At 41.0% G+C, this 23,623-nt stretch overlaps 1 protein-coding gene across 5 annotated transcripts in view; it reads left to right on the top strand.

Moving 5' to 3' along the window:
• Positions 1 to 23,623, top strand: part of Fer (FER tyrosine kinase) — a 295,423-nt gene that overhangs the window by 54,274 nt on the left and 217,526 nt on the right. For 4 of the 5 annotated variants that reach the window (XM_040752941.1, XM_005077173.4, XM_013118471.3 and 1 more), the window contains 2 exons: positions 10,639 to 10,904; positions 19,157 to 19,330. In XM_040752941.1, coding sequence (XP_040608875.1) covers positions 10,698 to 10,904; positions 19,157 to 19,330 — 381 coding nt within the window. In that variant the 5' untranslated portion in view covers positions 10,639 to 10,697. Of the gene's footprint in view, positions 1 to 10,638; positions 10,905 to 17,899; positions 18,187 to 19,156; positions 19,331 to 23,623 lie in introns of those variants that run through there. The other variant, XM_040752942.1, reaches the window with a different exon arrangement.

Below are 23,623 nucleotides of genomic sequence, written 5' to 3'. Positions count from 1 at the left end.
CGGTATCATATGTATCCCAGGCTGGCTTCAGAGTTGCTATGTAGTTCTTATTCTCCTGCCTCAAACTCCTAAGTACTTGGATTATTGTAGTGCATTCCATAATGCTCAGGACAACCAATATTTCTGTCTTTGTATTTGCAGAATGTAAAAGTTCACAGTTATAGAGTCAAAATATTTGAGAAATAGGATGCATTTTAGAACAGATACTTGCGTGTATCTGTATATTCATAAGATATTACCATTGAGATTTTGTCATCCTGTAAAGAAACTGTTATCTCTTTTACATTTTGCTATCTAATAACTTTCATTCTGTTTATGAAATCTGTATATGTGGATATATTCTATGAAAATTAAGCTAATTTTCAAAAACAGCATTTTTAATGATTCTTTAAAAGTTTTAATTTAATCATTGTTTATGGAAGAATGCAACCTCAAGTTGGAGACAAATAAAATAGATGTAAATAAATAGGTTAAACAAATCCAAACTATCCAGCAGTTTAGTAAATTTATATGTTTCACTTGTTATAAACTTGTTTCTTACAAGGAGATAACATTGGGGTGAGGCTGTAGCTTAGTTGTTAGCATGCTTGCCTAGTATGCAGGAAGCCCTGGGTTTAATCCCCAGAACTGCATAACTGAGCATACTGCATGCATGTGATAACAGTTCTGCAGATAGAGACAGGAAGATCAGATGGTCAAGGCTGTTCTCAGCTATATAGCAAGGTGAAGCTCAGTCTGGGCTACATGAGACCTGGTTTTTATTTTCTTTCTTTTTTAAAGATGACTTTGATAACAACATACATACATACACTTTTTTTTTTTTTGTTTTTTCGAGACAGGGTTTCTCTGTATTGTTTTGGAGCCTGTCCTGGAACTCTGTAGACCAGGTTGGTCTCAAACTCACAGATCCCCTGCCTCTGCCGCCCCCCCCCTTCCTGAATGCTGGGATTAAAGGTGTGCGCCACCAACATCTGGCCATATATATGCTTTTCTATAACATCCTGTTACTTCCTGATTTGTAGTTGATATCCAGTAAATTATATATATATTTAAAGGAAAATTTATATTATGTGTATATGTCAGTGTGGAGGGCAGAGGTATCTGGTTCCTTGGAGCTGGAGTTAAATATGATTATTTGCTACCTGGTGGGTGCTAGGAATTGAACTTGGATACTCTGTGAGAGTGGACATGCTCTCAACTTCTTAGCTAGGGCTCCAGCCCCTAAATTTTACAGATTTCTAGCCTGTGTAATAACCTAAGCCCCAGTGGTATACAAATGGAAGGTCAGTGTGCTCTTTTTCACATAGTAGTAGTGTAAAGGAAGACATAGACTGCATGAAGAGTTAAAATGTGAGATGTGCTCTATTAGAGATAGCCACAATCAGTTCCTGACCCGAAGACCCAGACTGCTTAATGCAGTGCGCTGAACATCACAGAGAACACGGCTTTCAGATTTGATTGTTGAAGGTTTCCCAGGTAGATGCGAATAGAAAGACATTAGATTGTGGGAACTTCTACAGGGGCACAGAGGTGTGAAAGACCAGGGGAGATTTAGGAACCCCGGGTGTTGTAGTTTCCTCCTGTTGCTGTGGTGAACACCATGGCCAGAAGAACTTGCAGGAGGAAAAAGATTTATTTTGGTTTACAGGTGGCAGTCTACCATTGAGGCAAGTCAGGCCAGGAACTCAGAGCCGGTGGAGGAGCGGTGTTTGTTGGCTTGTAGACTCATGCTCAGCTACCTTTCTTTTTCCTTTCCCTTTTGGTTTTTCCAGACAGAGTTTCTCTGTGTAGCTTTGGAGCCTATCTCTGTGTAGACCAGACTGGCCTTGAACTCAGAGATTCACCTGCCTCTGCCTCCCAAGCGCTGGGATTAAAGGTGTGCGCCACCACAGCCCGGCTCAGCTAGCTTTCTTATACCTGTCCAGGGAGTGGTGCTGCCCACAGAGGCTGGGCCCACCCTCATCGTTATCAACCAGGAAAGTCTCCCACAGATATGCTCATAGGCAAATCTGACCCAGTTAATTCCTCGAGCAGACTCCATTCTTATGTGACTCTTGGCTGTGTCAAGTTGACAGTTAAAGCTAGCTAGAACCATAAGTAAGTTTTAATAAAAACTATGTCTTGACATGGAAGATGGAAATTGTATTGATTACCAGGCAGAAGCACTTTTAATTCTAACCTATAGGATGGGGTAGTAAAATTAGTACCTAATACCTAACACTGTAAATGCTAAGATTACTGCCAGTTATCTCCTTGTGGTTAGACTTCATGGTGATTTGGACTTACCTAGGACAAACAGTTCCCGGCATGTCTTTGAGGGAGTGTGTAGTGAGGTGTAAATTAGGATGTAACCAGCACTGTTGCGTGGGGTCCTGCGCTGAGTTAATGAGAAGGGAAGGGACCACCTAAGCACTGGTTTCCTGTGTCTCTGCTGGTTGGCACCACACGGAGCTGCTCCCCTCCCGCTGCCTTGACTTTCCCACCAACCTGGACTACACGCTTCTCAACTGCAAGCCAAAGTAAACCTTCCTGCCTTCAGTTGCTTTTGTCTGAGATACAAAGTGTAGACTGCTGGCCACTGGAAATGCTTGTGCAGTGCTGCGTAGCTTCAGCCAGGTAATTCATTTCTAGATTTCTATTGTGTACTGTGTACTTTTCTAGGTGATGGAGATGGTGGCTGCGGAAGAGTATTTACCTGCTTGTCTATGTTGCAAATCAGCACTGTGTACACCCACCTGTGTAACTTTTGGCTATAGTTGATAATACATTTTTCCCCATACCTCTTATTACTTCTAGAACAATACAGATGATTCTGTGAGCTCCCTAAATTATGAACTGTATTTTGAGTTTTTTTTTTAATTTTAAGATGGACTCTTATTATATAGCCTAGGCCTGCCGCTAACTCTATCTTGATTGCTAGTATTATAGGGGTGCATCTCAATCCAGAATGTCAAAGGCTGGGTGTAAAGAGAAGCCTTCCTGCCAGCCTGGTTCCAGAGCTGCATCAGTCCCAAATAAACACACAGGAGGCTATATTAATTATGAAGTTGTTGGCCTTGCTTGTTTCTTACTGGCTAGCTCTGACTTAAGTATTTATCCCATAATTGCTAATCTAAGTATTTTCTCTTACTGGAGGAGTTTCCAGGCTTCTTATCCCTATGGCGGTTACATCTTGACTCCCTGTGTTTCTCCTACCCAGAGTCCTCCTGGACTCCTAGTCCCACCTATCTTGCTTCCCTATTGGCCAACAGTGCTTTATTGACATATACACAGGACTTCCCCAACATCTCCTCTTTTCTGTTTAAACAAAAAGAAAGGTCTTAACCTTAACATAGTCAAATTATATATAACAGAACAGTTATCAAGTAAGAACACAGTTACCACATTTTGTCTATCAACATTCAGCAAGATTTAAACAAAATATCATCTATCCCATCCTTGTGAGTCCAAAGTCCTATATGTAGCTTATCTTTTATCATAACTAAGGAAAACTATAATTATAACTATCTGTCTTCAACTCCATCAAAGACCACAGAAGGATAATATATAAACACTAGGATTGACAGAGACAGTCATCCCAAGTTCCTCTGTATTGTTGGGGCATCCATCTTCAGCCCATAGGCCACAGTGTGTCCGGAAGACTTCTCAGTAAAGCAGGAAATTTCAAAACTGTCCATTTGCATTGGCAGTCTTTCATTCATTTTTCTGTGTCCTGCAGAAAGTCTCGAAGACTCTTCCATGAAGCAGGAACCCTGAAGGATTGTTTGAGTTCAGCAGTCATTTTCCTGTGGGTCCTGCATATCCAGTTTATACAGCAACAGTCAAGCAGTATAGGCAAGAGCAGTTTCTTGCCCAAATGGCTAATCTTGCCATGTTGAAAGCAAACTCCATAACGAGTCTCTTCGATTCCCATCTTCCTCTCAGACGTAATTGGTGCTGCCAGGAGCAGACATTTCTCATTGTCAAGAAAAACCCTAAACCATTTTAAATGCCATTTTTTGAAGGTCTTTGAAAGGTTTGAAGACTATCTATCTCAAATATATCTCTATATATCTAGAAAATCTAACTTAACTAACTATAAGTTCTGACTATTATAAGTAACTAACTACAGTCTGTATTTAATATGCATTATGCTTTAAAAGATCAGTATAAACACAATACTTAACCAAGAGGAGAAATATGCACATCACAAAATTGACCTTGAATTTGTATCAATAATTGTAAAACCATACCCATACAAAGTACTCATTTCCATACCATAATCCCCTTTTTTCCTTTAAAAAGAGATTGGTTGTGATCATTAACCAATTACAAGCAACCCCAATCAAACGAAAACAAAGATTTATAAACAATATGGGAATTAGGACGTCACTCGTTCTAAACTGCTTCGTGCTGGAAGGGGGTGCTGTTCATACCATGGGGATCATGACAAAACTCAGAAACCTGTATAAGTCCTTATTTTCGTGGTCTGTAAAGCTCCATCATCTTAGCTGTTTTAGATGTTGAATCACTTGGGCCATTGCTTCTGGGGGTCTTGGTTCATCAAACCACAGAAGCCTGGAAGGAATCCATAGCTTTCCATTTTCTGTAGAAACATAAACAAAAACTCTTTTCCAAAGTAACATATTCTTATACTTAAATTTTGAAGTCACGGCATTTTTAAAAGATATAAGTTGAATTAATTCAGCAGCATTTATAATCAAGTGTACTTTAGTCATTGTTCCTTCCTTAGCAGTCAAAAAACTGAAAAACACAATAGCGTACAGTATCCAGATCCTCTGTGTTTTCCATCTTTATGTGGCTTATTTATTTATCTATTATTATTACTCTATTTCTTTTACTTTTATTTCTTTATTCATTTCTCTGAGACAGGGTGTCTCTGGGAATCTGCCTGCCTCTGCCTCTGTAGCAAATCCTACCTGCTCGCGCCACCACAGCCTGCTTCTCTATTTATTTACCACTATGCCGTTTCTTTCTCTCTCTCAATCTTACGTATATTTTTAAACACACTGTAAACCTTTAGAGGTTTTTCTTCATCCAAGTCTGACTTAACTGTAAATCTTTATGTTTTTCTGCCCACATGTCTTGTCTGTAAAACCATGTCTGTTTAAACTTCAGTTTTTCCAAGATGGTGGGCGTCAGCCTGATTCCAGCTCACAGTCTTAGTCTATGTTGACATCCAGCAAAAGCTGTTGGGTTAGAGATGGGGTCACTGCCACTTCCAGCTGTACATATAACTTTTCAGTTTTACCAGAGTCTCTTAAAAGAACCTTGTTTTTTTTTTATGCTGAGTCAGGAAGACGCCCTTACGCGAGCACTGTGAGTCTTTGCTTGTTGCTAACAAAACAGAGCCCCCTGAGAAAATGCTGCTACCAAGAACCCACGCATTTCCGTTCTTTTGTCTCACAAATTCCTTTAAAAGCTTTTGTCATCCAACGTGGAAATTCATGATCCCACTTCTGATCACCATTTGTGAAGAGAGAAGCCTTTTCCTTGTCTGCTGCTTGGGTTTTCCCCACCACTCGCCTGGGCTCTGCCGTGTTGTAGTCCCCAAATAACACACAAGACGCTGTATTAATTATGAAGCTGTTGGCCTTGCTTGTTTCTTACTGGCTAACTCTGACCTAAGTATTTACCCCGTAATTGTTAATCTAAGTATTTCCGGGCTTCTTATCCCTATGGAGGTTACATCTTGACTCCCTGTGTTTCTCCTACCCAGAGTCCTCCTGGAATCCTAGTACCACCTATCTTGCTTCCCTATTGGCCAACAGTGCTTTATTGACATATACACAGGACTTCCCCAATAGCTGAGCATTTTGTTCAATTTTGTTGGTATAATTAATCATTACTTTTTAATTTTTGAGATTATAATTTAATTACAGTATTTCACCCTTCAAACCCTCTTATATACCCTTCCTTCATATTCATGGCCTCTTTTTTTACTAATGGCCTGCATAGACACATATTTGCATATGCATGTATATACATATGAATTAATTTCACATATACTTGGACTAGGCTCTTACTCCCGCTGTGCACATTGAGCTTCTGCAAGTCCTCTCTTGTATAGCCTTACTTGTGGGATTTCTGCTCTTGTATGACTTGACATTTTTTAACCTGTCTTTACAATCTAGGGGGAAGTAGTGTGCATGATGATCTCACTTCTTTCACCAATCTAAGAAGCGTGTTTGGTTTTCCTCATTAGCTTTTTTTCTTTATAGGATGGACCACTGACTTCCGAGTTTCTTTTATCTCCTTCAAAAGCTATGTTTTTTTCTGGTTATGCAGGCTTTCAGGGAGTAAAAGATTTTCCTTTTGAACAGTCTGTTTTCCTCTTTGGGACTGTGGATTTGATCTCATATTCAAGTATTCTCCCTTCCTTTAGATCTTGGCGATTTCTTCCCACTTTTTCTTTTAATCTAAAATTTATCAATAAATATTTTTACATTTAATCACCTAGGTCAATGATTGCTTTTAGCTTTTTTTTTTTTTTTTTTTTTAAATAAGGTGCCAGGTTAGGGTTGAGAAGGCCAGTGTTTTCTCCTTTTGACCTTTGCCAGAAGTCAGGTAAGCATAGTTGAATCTATTTTGAGGTGCTGTCTCTTTGAACCAATACTCTGCAGTTCTGGTTTGATAATATGGTGTGTGTGTGTGTGTGTGTGTGTGTGTGTGTGTGTGTGTGTGTGTGTGTTTTGTTTAAGCAGGTTTGGCTGTCTTTTCTACAATATTGCATCATCACCTTTCTTTGCTCTCTGATAAGGAGGAGTTGTGTGTTTTTTTTTTTGAGTGTTGAATAGGTCTCTGGTTTTGTCTTTTTCCTGTTTTCCTGTGTTACCTGGTTGGAGATGGCTTCCGTCATCTCCACTGTACTGTGGAGCTGAGTGAGGATGTTTTAAATTTTATTTCTTCCTTCTGTAATTTCTATCTGATTATTCTTACAGCTTGACTCACTTGGTTAAGTCTTGTATTTTTACAGTTGTTTCAAGAGAATTTATATTTCATCGCTAAAGTGTTTTTTACTGTGGCTGCTTAAAACCCCTACCTTGTTAATGCTGGTCCATGATTGTCTTGGTACTAATATTAATTATCCTTCCCATTAAAATTATGATTTTCTTGGTGTATTTTCCCATTGAACCCTATCTACTTTATGTGTTATGTTAGGTTTGGGACCACTTTAATCTGTTACTGTCATAAGTAGTTATCTTGTTTAGTTTTTCAGCAGGTAGATCTCAATCTGTTTCGATGGGATACTGTTCCAGTGGCAGTTGAATTTTTTTGCACTGTTGTTTTCATTTCTTTGTTTTATTAGATAACTCTTGGGCTCCCAGTGGTTCCTACTTGTGCTACCTGAGAAGGCAGCGCATTCTTTCCTAGGTCAAGTCATGCATGCCTACTGGAGGGGAAGCGTGCGTGGGACTTTCTTACCACATTCTGCTCGCCCGATGTCTTCAGGATGGGGAAGACATGTGGGCTCTTGTATTGTGCAAAAGCCGGGCCCTTCCCTTCTTCCCTGCCTGCCTGTTCTAGAGGCTCCGAATGAGGCAGGACTTCCTCAGATCTGTGAGTACATAAAGTACCCATGTTTCAGTCAAACACATTAAATATATCCTCAGAGCCTCCAAGTAGGTTGGTGTCTTAGTAAGGAGAGAAAACTCAGTAATTCCCGTACTTTAATTTGACCCCAGAGTGAACCCAAGTTTGGATTCTCCACTCCTCTCCCGTGCCTTCCATCTGTCTATTGTTTGTATTTGATATTTGTATCTGACCCTTTCCTTAGAAAGAACTTTGTTCTGTCTTTATTTAACAATGCAGGAAGCATCACATGGGAAAGGCATGAGGGATGCTTTACAGAAATCAGTAACAGTTTACAAGGGATTAAGTCACTGACCCCAGCTGAGTTGATAACAAGATAACAAGCATTATTGTGAGCATATGGTTATCAAGCAATATCCATAGGCTGCTTCCAACATTTATGGTGGATATTTGTTGATTTCTAGCTATGGGCTGTTTTCAGGAAATGATTGCTGTGAAACATATACACATGCATTGATCTAGGTCAGCATGAAAGAGCACATAATTTAAGATTACAGCTGTGCAGCTGGGCATTGGCGGTGCACGCCTCTAATCCCAGCACTTGGGAGGCAGAGGCAGTCGGACCTCTGTGAGTTTGAGGCCAGCCTTGTCTATAGAACGAGTTCCAGGACAGCCTCCAAAACAATACAAAGAAACTCTGTCTCGAAAAACCAAAACCAAAAAAAAAAACAAAACAAAACAAACAAAAACAAAAACAAAAAAAAACCCAAAACCAAAAAAACCACCACCAACAAAAAACTTCAGCTGTGCATTAGATTAGGTGGTAAAAACTGAGTACATAGGAAATCCAAGGCTGTGAGGTTACATTAGTCTCACACAGGCAGAGTAAACAGGCTGGATACACAAGTGAAGTCTGCTTAATCTCAGTGAGCATCATGACCTGGCTGTGAGCCCAGCCAGCCTCCCCTCTCAGAGTGAAGAGACATTTCATAAAGATGTCTCCACATCCCCGCTCGGGTCGCTTTCTGTAATCAGGTCTCTCTTCCGCCTCCCTTCCGCTTGCCTTGGTTGTTGCGGTAGAAAAGGTGAACCATGGGCTGGTTTGCACTCTACTTCACCACTGTTCCCTGGTGACTATTTCAGATACTCTGGTTTGGTGTTACTGCAAACACTAGTCCTGCATATATCCCATCTGTCATGAATAGGGTAGTTACATGTAGTGTATCGGTCTGCTAGTTACCGATTTGTCATATCAAACAGTTCAACAATTAGCCACAGTCAGTTCCTTATGGAGTTGACTCCTTTGTTTTTTGTAGTGTATTGATCTGATAATTCCTTAAACATTTGTCATGTCATACAGTTAGACAGCTATACAGTTAATTTAGTAAGGAGTTGACTTACTTTAAAAATATTTTTATTCTATTTTTTCCTAAAGAGAGGTACATATATATTCTAACCTAGAATATTAATAAACATAAATAAGCACTTAGGACAGGTTGGACCATTTCCCAGATTCTGCCAGATTCTGTTTCCCATTTGTTCTCTGAGCTCTACATAAGTTTGGAAGCTTCTGATAGTAGAAATAAAAAAAATGCTTATCAAGATGCATTTAGAAGCAGAGATGGTATTTATGCTGCATTAGGACGAAAATGAACCACAACCTTAGATTTTTTTTTTTAGAAATATAAATAGTCTCAACATTTCGTCCCTCAAAAGTATTCTTTCTTGTTTGGCTGAACATGGGGTGAGAAGTATGTTTCCACTAGCTGCAAGTAAAAATAGCAACAACAACAAAAAAATCATTGTCAGTTTTTGTGGGGATTGAACCAGGGGCTTCTATATACTAGAAAATATTCTACCTCCGAGCTAAACCCAGACTCAGAGTCATTGTATTAAAGTTGATGTCTGGGACCAAAAGCTGGAAACATCCTGTTTGACACTCAGGTGAGTGAGTAAGGTGGCCTCTGTAGTTATGACTCAGGTGAGGGAGGTGGTCCCTGTGTAGTTGAGTATTGAACTCAGAGATCTGCCTGCCTCTGCATCTCGAGCACTGGGATTAAAGGCGTGCGCCATCGTGCCCAGCCTTGGAATTTATTTTTAATTTGATTTTGGGCTGTTAGTTGCTGACACATGAGCATTAGGCCGTGTTAACCGTGAGCCCTGTGCTGTGTGATCACGTGAGTGAGAAGAGCCGCAGAGGGAGGGAGGGTGACACCTGGTCCTTGGCTTCCTTCTGTGTCTCACTGTCCTTGGCCTCCTTCCGTGGGCCTTTGCTGACTCTGAGCGCGCGCGCGCGCGTGTGTGTGTGTGTGTGTGTGTGTGTGTGTGTGTAGAAGCTCCTCACCTCTGGTCCTTGGCCTCCTTCCGTGGGCCTCTGCTTACTCCGAGCCTTCTGTGTGTGTGTGGAAGCTCCTCCCCGTGGAAATACGGAGTCAGAGAGAAAGGACAGGGCCAGGGATGATCTCTAAAAACACACTGTAGTGACTGACTCGCCTAGTGAGGCTCCCCATGTAGCGGTTCCAGCACCTCCTGATCGCTGATCGCTGGGGAGAGGACGTGTAGCGCATGAGCCCCTGGAGGACATTTCCCATCCTCGGTCGTGCATTCTGACTCATCCTGATGCCGCATGAAGTCTTTCCTTGCGTCGTCTGTACTGAAGTGGTGTCCTGCAAACGGAAGTCACTTCACCTCTTACTGGTCTAGTCTGTTCTCTTTAATTCTGTTTGTGTGAGGATGTGTGTCCCTGTGTGGGTGTGTTCATGTTTGTGCGGGCACCTGAGGCCTCAGAGGTGTCAGATCCCGAGCTGGAGTACAGGCTGTGGTGAGCCACCCCCCGCGAGTGTTGAGAACGGACTCAGGTCCTCCGGAAGAACAGTGTACCGACTCTCCTGTCCCTTTCCTAGGAGCCTGAAGTTTGCAGTGCCACCCAGTACCTGGAGCCTGCAGTGTAACAGCAGCACAGTGCACATGCCCAGCTTCTTCCTCACCTTTGGGAGAAGACACCTAGTGTCACTTTTAAACTCTTAATAAAACAAAAATTGCCCATGCTTTTGCTCTGAGGATTAATTTCCTGCTAATGGAGACTTCTTATGTTTATGTCCACAGATATGCGCTGACTAACAGGCTCACTTGTGTGGCATAGAGGACAAGCAGTACCTTACAAAATGGGATTTGGGAGTGACCTGAAGAACTCACAGGAAGCTGTGTTAAAGTTGCAAGACTGGGAATTACGGTTACTGGAAACAGTGAAGAAATTTATGGCTCTGCGAATAAAAAGCGATAAAGAATATGCGTATACGTTACAGAATCTTTGTAATCAAGTTGATAAAGAAAGTACTGTGCAGGTGAATTATGTCAGTACTGTGTCCAAGGTAAGAGTGGTTTCTGTTGTTGTATATAGCATCTATTCAGTATTATCCACGTAGATCATGCTGTAGAATGAGCATACCCGTGTCAAATCACAGTGTTGTAAATTTCTCTTGATGCTGTTTTATCTGCATCCTGTGCGTGTTACAAACGTGATGCATGCCTGCATATGGGGATGTGTGTGCCTGCATGTGGAGGCCAGAAGAGGAGACCTGCTGTCTGCTGTGGCTTTCCACCTTAGTCCCCTGACTTAGCCTGGCCTAGCCTGCCGCTAGACTGGGCAGCAGGCTCCTGGGATCCACCTGTTTCTGCTTTAAAACACCGACATTCCAGGCACATGTAGTCGTGTCTGGCTTTTTTGTGCAGGTATATAGGGATTTTCACTCAGACTTTCAGGGTTGCACAACCATCACGTTCCTGAATCCTGTAAATGTTTATATGGTACTTTAATATCTTCCTGGTTCACAATATATTCTAATGTGGTTATTTGATACTATTATTAGATGTAATTCAATTTGTTATTTCAACATTCACTTTCTCTTTGTACCATCTTCCTTTAATTTTGTTTTTCATTTATTTACCCCCTTTAATTGAGTTTTTCCCTGACTGTCCTGAAACTCACTACATAACCAGGCTGATCTTGAACTCACAAGAGATATGCCTGCCTCTGCCTCCCAAGTTCTGAGATTAAAGGTGTGCACACTATGCCCAACCTTAAATTTCTTTTTAGTGGATATGGTATTAAGTGATGTTTTGAAACCTTTCTACCTTGTGTAATGTTTAAAATATGTAACTATATGAAACAAGTCACTTTTCTTTAGTTGTGTGATTTCTGGAAGGTAGTAGACCACATTGCAGGCAGGTCCCACTCCTTAGAGTAGTTGGCAACACAAATTGGACTTTGGTTAAACAAATAATAAGTTGGGTGAGTAGGGAGGTGATACTAGAGAGGGGCTAAATATGACCACAGGAAATTCCATGCCATTCTCAAAGAATTAATAAAAATATTAAAAACCCTTCATGTATTTCTTTTTGATAAAAATATTCAAAGTCCTCAGACCCTCACACTTTTTTTAAGTCTAGTAGACAGTGCTTGGTAGGCCAATAAGTTACGTTTAATCTCTACAGTTTCTCCAATCATGAGGTGAAAGCAAGAGGTAGTTTATCAGGAACAACAAAGGTAACGGAACGGTACATGACCCAGAACACATACTGGAAAAAGGCCAGTCTCTGAAATTAAAGTCGTGGAAAAACTGCGTAAATGACTATCACTCACAATACTCACAGTTAAAAAGGCAAATGGGATTTCTCATCCTAACTTTGATTTCTCTGATGGTCAGGTGAAGGTCCCATGTTAATAATGAGTAAATCAGACATCCTGTTCAGCCATGCTTTTTTTGTCTTCCATTGCTTCTACTCAATAGTTTGTTTCTTCTGGTTTCCTTGACGTATAGGATGTCGTCATGGTAACTGTTTAGTTATCCTGATGTCCTACCATGTGTGCTGCTTTTGTGTCATTCCTGTTCTCCCCTCCCCCCTGTGGTGCTGGGGATCAGACCCGGGGAGCTTTTTGTATGCCAGGCAAGCATGCTGCCACTGAGCTGTACCCTCAGCCTTTTCTGGCTTAGCTTTCCTCCTTATTTTAGTGGCACTTTCCTGCATTGTCTGTCTAATTATCCGTGATTTGCTCGCAGGCATCGTGTACTTTGCATTTTATCTTGTTAGGTGTGTTTGTTGTCTTTACATACTCTTGAATTTTGCTTTGATGCAGCTGAACCACTTGTAGACAGGGTAACCCTCTTCTTGCTTTTGTATTTGTTCGGTTCAACTACGATTGATTTAATTTCTGACCACTTTATCTTCTCTATCTACATAGCAGTCTTACTCAAAAGAGTGTCCAGTATTATACAAATGTAAAGTGAGTTATGGGCCGGTGAGTTCTCAGGGGGTTTCTTACCATCTTTTGTTGTTGGGTGTTTTCTAGGTGTAGTGGTTTCGTCACACAAACAAGCTGTCGAGTACTCACCTCTGTAATTGAGGGAGAGTCTGTGTAGGTCTCCAGAATTTTTCCTTTGTGTCCTTCTCTCATTTGTAATGCTATGTCCCTGTTTTTCTCTCTTGGGGACCATAAGTACTGCTAGTCCACTGTGTATTTTGGCCTCTTACTGTTCTGAAATCAACTCTTCTCAGCTGGACATTACTGGGGTTTTGCTTAATTGTGACCTAGACTTTTTTTTTTAACCAAGATAGCTTTAGTAGTGTTAGGGCTTAGATCATGATTTGTAGTCTCTGAGGGATCACTGTTTTATTTACTGATGTCTCTTGGATGCTGTTAATTTTATATGTTTTTGTCTAGGTATCATTTTAGGTAAGTGGATAAATTAATATTTGTTTTTTCACTGTCATAGGAAGTCTAACAATTTATGAGTTAAGGATATATCATGTCCCTTTATTCCAAAATATTTGTGCATGTGTTTTCTAAGAGTATATCTGCTATATAATGAGTCAAATTAGAATAGTCTAGTCATAGTACGTGTCACTGTTAAAATATTGTTAAAAATCAGTTTCTTGGTCTGGTGAGGTGACTCAGTGGCTGAAAGCGCTTGCTGTGTATTCTAACAACTCGAGTTCAATCCCTGGAAGCCTTGTGGAAAGCTGAGTGTGGTAGTGTGCACCTGTAATCGACAAGGAGATGGCAGCCAGAGAGCCGCCAGTCACCTGCAGTGTGAAGCATGGCAGCAGGAAGGAGGTCCTGCCTCAGTGAGGTGGGAAAGAGAAGCAGCTCCTGCGGGTTGGCCCCTGACTCCCTACATAGCCCCTTCAGTAACACGAGGGACGCCCTGACCTAGCCTCATAACCAGCTTTCCCCTGCAGTTCCATTTCCTTCCAGAGCAAGCTGGCATTATAGGCTTTATGTGGGTCCTGGGGGTCCGGATCGCAGTTGTCTCCGTGCTGATGTGATATGCATTTCTCCACCGAGCCGCCATCTCCCAAGCCTCCTGCCCTTACCCACTGTTCCAGTGATGGCCCCTTCTGGAAAACGTTGCTTTTCTTACCTTGACGCACAATTAAGTCTGGAATCAGTCATTGCATTTAGGTTTTGTCTTTCCAGTGAACTTTAACGTGAAACATCAGCAGGAAATACAGTATAGACTTAACTATTATTATTTTTTTACTTGAAGTTGTTTTTAAGTGTACGCATGCCGTCTTTATTCCCAAGGGCATGCATTTGAATGGCTTGCTTTTCCATTAGCTCTGCTTTGGTAGGAACTTTAATAGCTGGAGATGGAGGCCTGCCTGTGCAGCTGTCGTTGCTCCAGCTGCGGGGCTCTGCCTCAGCACCACCCCACCTCTTGGCATAGAGAATTCCCACGCTTCTCAGAAATGTTCCTTTGTACCACCCTGGACTGAATCCTTTTCCCTGGGAGGCCCGTTTTCTTTGGAAGAGAAGATCTGAGCATAAAACCAGTTTAGAAGTTCTACAATGTTTGGCAGTTACGAATACTGTTGTAGAAGTACCATTACATAGAGACATTTCTGTATTTCATGGGTGTATTCATGGTAAATGCATACATGTGGACTTTCTAGGTCAAAATATAACTGTATTGTTTTGTTATATGTTACCAAAATGAAGTTCCTATGAGTCTTGTGCCATTTTGCATTCTTACCAGATCTGTATAAGCCTGCCAGTGTCTACCTGCTCACACTGCAGAGTTTTTCTGATCTTGTAGGTACTAAATGCAATGTACTATGGTTTTATCATGTATTTCTCTAAAAGCAAACATAATTAACTACATTTTCCATGCGTTTAACATTTGTTCGAAACAGATTTATTTTTATGTACATGCATGTGTATGTATGCACACATGCTCATTGCATGCAGGTATCTGCAGAGTCCAGAAGGGTGTGTTAGGTCCCTTAGAAGTGGAATTGCAGGTGTTTGTGAGTGGCTTGTTGTGGGTCCTGGCAGGGGAACTTTGGTCTTCTGCAAGAGTAGCAACAACTGTAACCACTGAGCAATCTCCCCGCCTACTGTAGCCATTTTATTTCCTTCGCCTTACTCTGTACAGAGGACCATTTTTACTTCGTGTTTTGTTGGTCATTGAAGTTTCAGCTGTCCAAGTACATTGAACTCTGTCTCTATACATTATAGTGATATAGGTAATCCTCAATAATACAATTTATTGGGAGGAAAATAGTGACCTTTTAAACAAAGTAGATACAAATATTAGCAGTACTCACATACTGCACTGAAAAATGTTTTTGATGATCTAGAATTAATACTTAGTATCCACATATGTATGTAATATATTTATTATATGTAATACTATATCATTTGTATTATGTAGTTCTCGGGAGATAGAGTTAGTTCCTATAAAACATTTGATTTGAAATGTGAATTTGCTGTAACCCAAGTGGTTTCTTAAGGAACAAGTTGAGCCCTCTGTATTTTCTAATGTGTGGGAGTAGAGGAAGCCCTAGGTTAATTCATGAACCATATCCAGTTGAACCCAGCTGGTGTGGAATGGGTTTCAGACATGCGCTGCAGTCCTTTGCCGGCTGTCCTTGCTTATTCTTTTGTTAGAAGCCAAACTCATCTGCATGTGGCTTAGTAGCCTGCTCTTCTCCTTAGATAATCTTTTCTGCCACTCCAAGGAGCTCACGGGTGGAAACCTTCAAAAACCCATCTTGACAGGTATATTTCTAGTTTTTTTCAAGGTAAAGTGCCATATTTATTGTAGTGTATTTCTTAATCACTTAATATATTGACTATACAAAATTGCTGTATTTTTAAGTGCATCCATGATTAATGTTTGGAATGGTATCCTCCTAACACATCTATAATCCCTGTGACTTTTAGCGTATAATTTTGTACAATGAGGAGATTGTTAGTGACATAAATATTGTCTTTCAACAGAACTCGTCAGTGGAATTTCTCAGGGAGGGTTAAAGCACAGACCCCATGCTCTGTCTCAGAAGCGTGCTGCATCAGGCTTTCTGGTCGTAGAATCCCCAAACTGATGGCTTTAAAAGATTTAGTTTTTTTGATTGCAGCCAGGTTAGAGACCATTTGTAGCAGGGGAGCCAAGATTTAGCAAAAATTCAGAGAGTTTTCTTATGAGTGGGGAACATCTGAAGATTCCTTTGTACTAGGAGTTGAATCTTTGAAAATCTGTTTTAGGGAAATTTAATGAGTTGTTTTCTGGCTTTCTGTATCCCCCAGGGACTTAGAGACTCCAGCATTTTCCTTATATAACAGGCAAACTTAAATAAAAACTGTTGCTCAGAGGATCGTTTATTTTGAGTTATTGTGTAGTGCAGAAACTATGCATTCTTCATGGAATTTTAATGTAGAATTTTAGGAAAAAATCCCACCAAGATGAAAGCAAGCAAGTACTCGGAGGGTATAGTCTGTAGCACAAAGCTAGTTTTGACAGCTATTATTTAGGTGTTTTTCAAGCTTGAGTCTTCTTGTTGACTGTTTTCAATGCCTTGCTGTAATTATAGGCCTAGTAGTAGTTTGTTCTTTTACTCAGTGTCTCAGCATACATACGTTTTAGTATAATAAGCTCAGAACACTTAAATTACTACCTGTTTTGGGAAACTGATTCATCTCACCACATGTCTGCGAGTTCAAAGGTAGAAGGCACGAAAGAACATGTGCTTTTCTAACAGGTGTGCATTTTCTTAAGAAATGTAAGAGATTATCTATGTGCATGTATGTCTTTGCATCTCATGTATGCAGTGTTCATGGAGGTCAGAAGAGGGCAGAGATTCACTGGTGGGAGATTGCCTGGACCTGGAATTACAGACAGTAGTTGTGAGCCATAATGTGGGTGCTGGGAATTAGACCTGGTTCTCTGGAAGAACAGCCAGTGCTTCCAACTGCTAAGCCAGCTCAGCCCTGGAAGGCGTGCATTTTCTTCCTGTGTGTAGTTTTTGTTTTCAACAAGCTGAGCATGCAGTTGACTTTTAAAATATTATCATATCATCATTTCAGTTGACTATTGACTTCTATTGGTTTCCAAAGCACAAAGTTGTCATGTATAATCGATTGTTTTATACAGCCGGGTTGTATTTAGTACAACCTGAATAGTTGGGGAAAAGGAAGATTTTCTAAATTGAATCATTTTTAAGCTGTGACTTAAAAGTGATACATTTTATTTTTAGGTAAATCTTATTTCTCACTACAAAAAAGAGATTTAAATAATACATAAAATATTTAAAAACCACAGATTTCAGATAAAAGTAGTATTATTTGAATATTTTAACCATATTATTACAAATTCTGAATAATGTTATAAAATTTTTAAAAAAGATCTCAGATTAGTGTTTTGCTTTCCTGGGGCACAGGAAAGTGTGTGCTATCAGTATCTCTATGTTCATTTGGTGTTGTTCTCAATTACCTGGTGTTGGACTTGGATTGATTAGCTAAGATGTTTGCTCCTTAATTCCTCTTTTAATGGGAAATATAAATGGTTACCATTATTTTTAGTTAGTTAAAAACAAAATTATAGTGAGAGGTCTTACATTTTCATCTCTGTAGCTTTGTAACAAAGCATGTCATGTCAAGAATGACACAAATCTTGACCTAGAAGGACTTCTTCACTTGGATGCAATTATGCTATAAAGTAGATGGGGTGTGTTTGTGTGTGTGTATGCACATGCAAACCCCACATTCAGTAAAAATACTCCATATGGGACCGTGACCTATACTTTGAGGGGCTGAGATTTGGACAACAGACATTGGTTTTTAAAGGGGTGAGGCTAAAATATGTAATGGAGGCCATCAGTTTGTTTGTTTGTTTACTCATCTCTATCTACCTACCACCTACCTACCTACCTACCTACCTATCTCTGTTGTGTGCAGCACAGGACTTGAGAGAAGAAAGCAGCATGTATTTGATAGATCTTTTCTTCTTTGCTTTTCTTCCCCTCCCCTATTTTTCCCTTCTGTCTCAGTCAGGGTTTCTATTGCTGTGAAGAGACACCATGACCATGGCGACTCTTAAAAAGGAAACACGTTTAATGGGGTGGCTTACAGTTTCAGAGGATTGGTCCGTTATCCTCTTGGTACAACATGGTGACGTGCAAGATGACATGGTTCTGGAGAAGGAGCTGAGAGTCCTACATCTTGATCCATACGCAACAGGAAATGGACTGAACTAGGCATAGCTTGGGCATAGGAGACCTCAAAGCCCACCTCCATAGTGACATACTTCCTCCAACAAGACCACACCCACTCCAACAAGCCACACGGTCTAATAGTGGCGCTTCCTATGTGAGGTGGGCAGTGCAGAGGGGTATTAGGAGGTGTGAGGTGGGCAGTGCGGAGGGGTACAGGGTAGCACAGCATACGCCTTCATGGGGCCAGAGGGCAGCCTGACCTAGTTGTGTGGTCTTTAATGTTGGCTTCCAAGATGACTTCTCCCCTAGGTTGCCAGCATTCCTATGCAGACTCACAAGCATAAAAATGATATTTACAGAGCTTTAGAGAATGTTTGCTTCCGGATGGCAGGTTAAATACACGGACTTCTTCTGCTTAGCTTATTTACTACTATTGCCTTAATTTTCTGTAATGCTAGATGACTTTTTTCAATATATTTTTGGAATGAAAATACCAGATAAAAAGACAATCATACAAGTTGCTATTGGTATTAAGATAGTATTCATGTTTTTGTTGTTTTAAATATTTACTACTCAATTTAAATATAACTAATTAAAAGAGATGTCAATGAATTGATTATATAATTTCTTTTGTTAGTTTGCAGACAGGATCCCATACTATAGTCCATGCCAATCTGGAACTCACTGTGTAGTTCATGCTGGTCTGTGACTGTTGGCATACCTCACCCTTTTGAGTACTGAGATTACAGGCAGGAGCTGCCATGCTCAGCTTGTCAGAATGTTAGATCTTAAAGGAAGTGATGCTTTAGTTTTAAATTACTTTGTGTTGTAAAGAGCAGGTTAGCTGCCCTGTTTTCAGATTTGAAAACGAACATGATGGGTTCACAGGCCACTTGTCATTTTCCTTGTACATCACAGAGTTCCACACAGGCTCTCATGGGCATTTGAAGCATTTGTACTTGAAGATGTTGGATAGAAATCATTTTGTACAGTTTTGCAAAAACCTGCTATTTATAATGTAAAGATTGTTATAAAACCAAACATTTATAATTTTTGAACATTGAAGTCATAGTGGAAACTTTTAATATAAATGCTAATTTTCTTTATTCTCTGTTATTCTTTTTTAAAGTCTTGGCTCCTGATGATTCAGCAGACAGAGCAGCTCAGTAGGATAATGAAGACGCATGCAGAGGACCTGAACTCGGGGCCCTTGCATAGGCTCACGATGATGATCAAGGACAAGCAGCAGGTGAAGAGGAGCTATGTGGGCATTCACCAGCAGATAGAGGCGGACATGATCAAGGTTTGTCTGCTGCTCTGCGTGCTCTCGTGAATATCTTTGAATGCATGTGTCAATATGCTGTCCCGTCTGATCTTTAAACTGTCATTTCCTGACAAGACCTGTTTGGTGTCTTTAGTCATACCTTATTGTGTACAGAATATTACTGAGGACATCACTTCACTTTGTGTACAGAGAATATTAGTGATGATATCATTTCACTCCCAACGAAGAGAAAACACAACGACCCTTAAGCTGTGCCTCTGAGATTTTGTAATAACTTGGAGTATCTATTTTTTTGTTTACTGAAATAGCTCTTAGGGCTGGAGAGATGGCTCAGTGGTTAAAACCCTGGCTGTTCTTCCGGAAGACCTGGGTTCAGTTTCCAGCACTCACATGGCAGCTCATAACCATCTGTATCTCCAGTCCCTGCTGCCTTCTCCTGGCCTCCGTGATCACTGCAAGCACATGACACATAGACATGGGAGCAAAACAATCACATACATGAAATAAAATAAACTTAAAAAAAAAAAAAGAAAAAGCCAGGCAGTGGTGGTGCACACCTTTAATCCCAGCACTCGAGAGGCAAAGGCAGGTGGATCTCTGTGAGTTTGAGGCCAGCCTGGTCTACAGAGTGAGTTCCAGGACAGGTTCCAAAGCCACACAGAGAAACCCTGTCTCCAAAAACAAAACAATCAAAAAATAAATAGCTTTTAGCCTATGTAAAAAGCAAATATGTGTGTATTTCCTTGTATTAGTACTAACCTAATTAATGTATTCCTGAGTTTGTTTGTATTCAAAGTTTGTCTCTTGTGGGTAATGTCTGAACACTTTCCTGCAGAGCTTTGACTGTCCGACCAGAAGAGTGGCATGGGCCCTCTAGCCGTCCCCATGTCCTTGCTTTTTTGCTTCAGGTAGTCTCATGCTTTCCTCCAGTGTTGGGTCACTTAAAGGAAACCAAAAGTATCATTTTGTCCAAGAACATTTTAGTGTATATTGGTAAGAAGAGGATTCTTTTTGAAAGTAAGAACAATTTTGATTAATACATTTAAAAGTGACAGAAGTTAATGTTACTAAATATCTGGTGTTCAAATACTTGCAGGTTAGGTGGTTTCTACTGATTTAATTTAGTCAGGATCTAACCTGAGGCATGAGTTGCATGTGAATAATTGCCTTTTAGTTCCTAGATCGGTCTTCCTGTTTATTTTTGAAAAATATAATTTACTAACTAAAGGAATTAGATAATTTGCAATATGTTATTGAATTGCTTCAATTTTGAATTTTTCTTTCATTCTTTAAGTTTGTTTGAGATAGAGTCTCATTAGGCAACCTTAGCTGGCTAGGAATTCCCTCTGTAGGGCGGGGTGGCCCTGAACTCACAGAGCTCTGCCTGCCTCTGCCCCCAAGTACTGGGATTAAATTGAGCGTGTGCCACCTTAGGAAACCCATCCTTTAATCTGTCTTATTTTCTTATAAATTTGAAATTAGATAGGCCTAGAAGCTTAATTTGGTCAAGAATAGGTGGTGAATATATATAGATTTCCAATTGTTTCATATCAGGGTGTATGCAATGCTTGATTTTCTTATGATATTAAACTTTACTAATTAGTTCCACAGTAGTCAGCGTCATCTGTCAGATTTCCCTCTTAAGACTTCTATCTAGTGGCTTTAGAAACTATGGATTGATGTTTCCTACTTAGAGCAAGTGTGTGTGTGTGTGTGTGTGTGTGTGTATGTGTGTTGTGTGTATTATATGTGTGTTGTGCATGTATTTGGGTAAGTTAGAGACAGCTATCAGGTGTCCTCAGTCATTCTCCACTTTGACGTTTGAGACAGGGTCTTTCAGTGTCCCTGGGGCTTGTGGTTTCAGATACCGTAGCTGGCCTGTGAACTTCAGGGATCCTTTTGTCTCTGCCCCTCCTCCCAGGGCCAGAGTCACAGGTACAAGCTGTCCTCCTGGCTTCTACACCAGTGCTGGGATCTGAGCTCAGGTCCTCATGCCTTCATGGCAAGCACTTTCCCCCTTAAACCAAGGGCTAGTGTTTACTGGTGTTTCTACAATGGAAAGTCTTGACATCTTTTGTTTCCTAATGCAATTTAACAAAACAGTTTCTGTTAAGTAGACTTTTTGGCATGGGAGGGGGTGGTGTGGACTTTGTGGCGGCTCTTGCCTTTAATCTTAGTACTTGAGAGGCAGAGGCAGGATCTCTGTGAGTTCAAGGCTTGCTTCTTAACAGTGACTTCCAGGACAGCTAGGACTGTGTAGATAGAAAGCACTGTCTCAAAGGAAAAAAAAAAAAACAGAGGACAAGAAGAGGAGGAGGAGGAGGGAGGGAGAAAGGAGGGAGAAGGAAGAAGAAGCTTTTGCAGCTCTTTGGACCCGGGGATACAGTGTGCATAGGAAAAGCCAGACAAATAATTCGTTTGTTAGTTCTCAAAGAAATCAATTCTCGGACAGCTTCAAAAATTAAGCAGTGTTTTTTTTTTTTTTTCTTCTTGAAAGCACACTGATTTGAATTCACTTGCATTTACCTCCTAGTTGTTGAATTTTTGTTTTTTATTTATTTAGAAAATGTCGTCAAGAGCATCAGTGAGCATAATTTTTTTTAAAAAAAGGACTGACATCTCCTTAAATATTGCTCCCCCCTTGCAGTTTTTATTAATGCATGTGTCTTTTGAGACTTTCATGCGTGTATATACTGCATTCTGGTCCTGCTCAGCGCTCAGCCTCTCCTGCCCTCTCTGCCTAGCCCTCCCCTCCTAGAGTCCCCCTCCGTCTCCCAGCCCACTGGGCTTGACTTTAACCTGGCCACCATGGGCATGGAGGTAGAGAATGGGCTGTCCTGCTGACTGAAGACAATGACTTCCTCTCTTCAGCAGCCTTCGACTTCTCGTAGCTCCTGGGAAGAGCTGGGCTCCAAGAATGTTGACAGGTCCAGTCCTATGTAGGCCCTGTGCAAGTCACCCAGTTGCTGAGAAGTGTGGGTACGATGGCCATGTCTTGCCTAGAATACAGTCCTTTGTGCCCCTTCCCCCTGCCATCTGGCTCCCACAGTTTTTTCTGTCCTATCCTCTAACGCGTTTCCTCAGCCTTGGAGCGTGGGATAGACATGCTCCTTAGAGGGCACCGGAGTCTGCTTTAACCACCCTCTGCAAAGAGAGGCTTCCCTGAGCCACACCGAGGGAGCGTTAGTCCATGCGTGTAAACACAGATAGATGCCTGTCTCAGAGCTCCCATGACTCTGGCCTTCCCAGCCGCAGCCTTTGGTCAGGTCTGCAGTACAGGGCATGAACTCTCCTTTGGAGCAGGCCTCAGGTTCTGCTATAACTCCATAGCAGTCATAGCACTAGTGCAGCAGTGGACACACTTGCCTGGTGGGTCGAGTTGTGGCATGTAAGGTCCACAGCTGGCTTACCACCATCAGTAACTTCTCTCTCTCAGCCGCTCGAGTAGCACCTTCCTATACTAGGAAAGCTAGCTAACGGTTCGAGTGGTCAGCTCATTTCCAGCTTGGTTTCCTTGTGTCCCATAACCAATGTGTGTGGTGTCATTTGCAGGGGAATTTTACCATTTAGACGAAATGGAGATTACAGTATTGCATTGGGGGTCTTTGGTAGGGTCATGGCCAACCAATAGGAGGGAGGTATTCCATAGTTACTATTGGGATTTTGTTGAAAACCTTATGGCTTCTACCCATTATCTACCCACTTTAGTTAGGTTGTAAAGTAGTAGGTTTCCATATGGTTTCTTTTTACACCCTTACTTTTGGTTAACCCTTTCCCTACCGTATACTCATCCTCACTCTTCCACCCTCCTTGTTGATAAGCCTCCCCTAAACCTTGTTTAAACCTAATATTTCTTCCCTTAAATTCATATCTCATGTATTCTACTATGCCCACCCCTAAGAGTCCCCTCCACATGATCTATGTGGAGCTTCCTCATCTCAGACAGGCTAAATGAAACGAATCTAAGACGTTGAAGCTCTGACCTGCTTGAGAAATAACATGCAACATGTGATGTCCTGGGCCTGGGTTATCTCAGTATAATCTTTCCAGTTCTATTCATTTTCTTGCAGATTTTATGATTACAGTTTATTTTCAGCCCAGTAAAATTTACTATGTGTATGTGCCACATTTTTCGTGATGCATTGGTTGGTTGATTTTATTCCGTAACTGTTCTTTAATAAAGTGGTAATAAACATGGATGTGCAGGAGCTGTGTGTGGGGTATAGAGTCCGGGGGGACACGCAGGGAGGGGGAACTAAGTCGTATGGTAGTCGTTTTTGTTTTTTGAGAACCCTGCAGTCCGGCTTCCAT

The sequence above is a fragment of the Mesocricetus auratus genome, unplaced genomic scaffold (assembly GCF_017639785.1).
Source record: "Mesocricetus auratus isolate SY011 unplaced genomic scaffold, BCM_Maur_2.0 Super-Scaffold_100010, whole genome shotgun sequence".
NCBI classification, from domain to species: Eukaryota; Metazoa; Chordata; class Mammalia; order Rodentia; family Cricetidae; genus Mesocricetus; species Mesocricetus auratus.
This window is presented reverse-complemented; position numbering and strand designations above follow the sequence as displayed.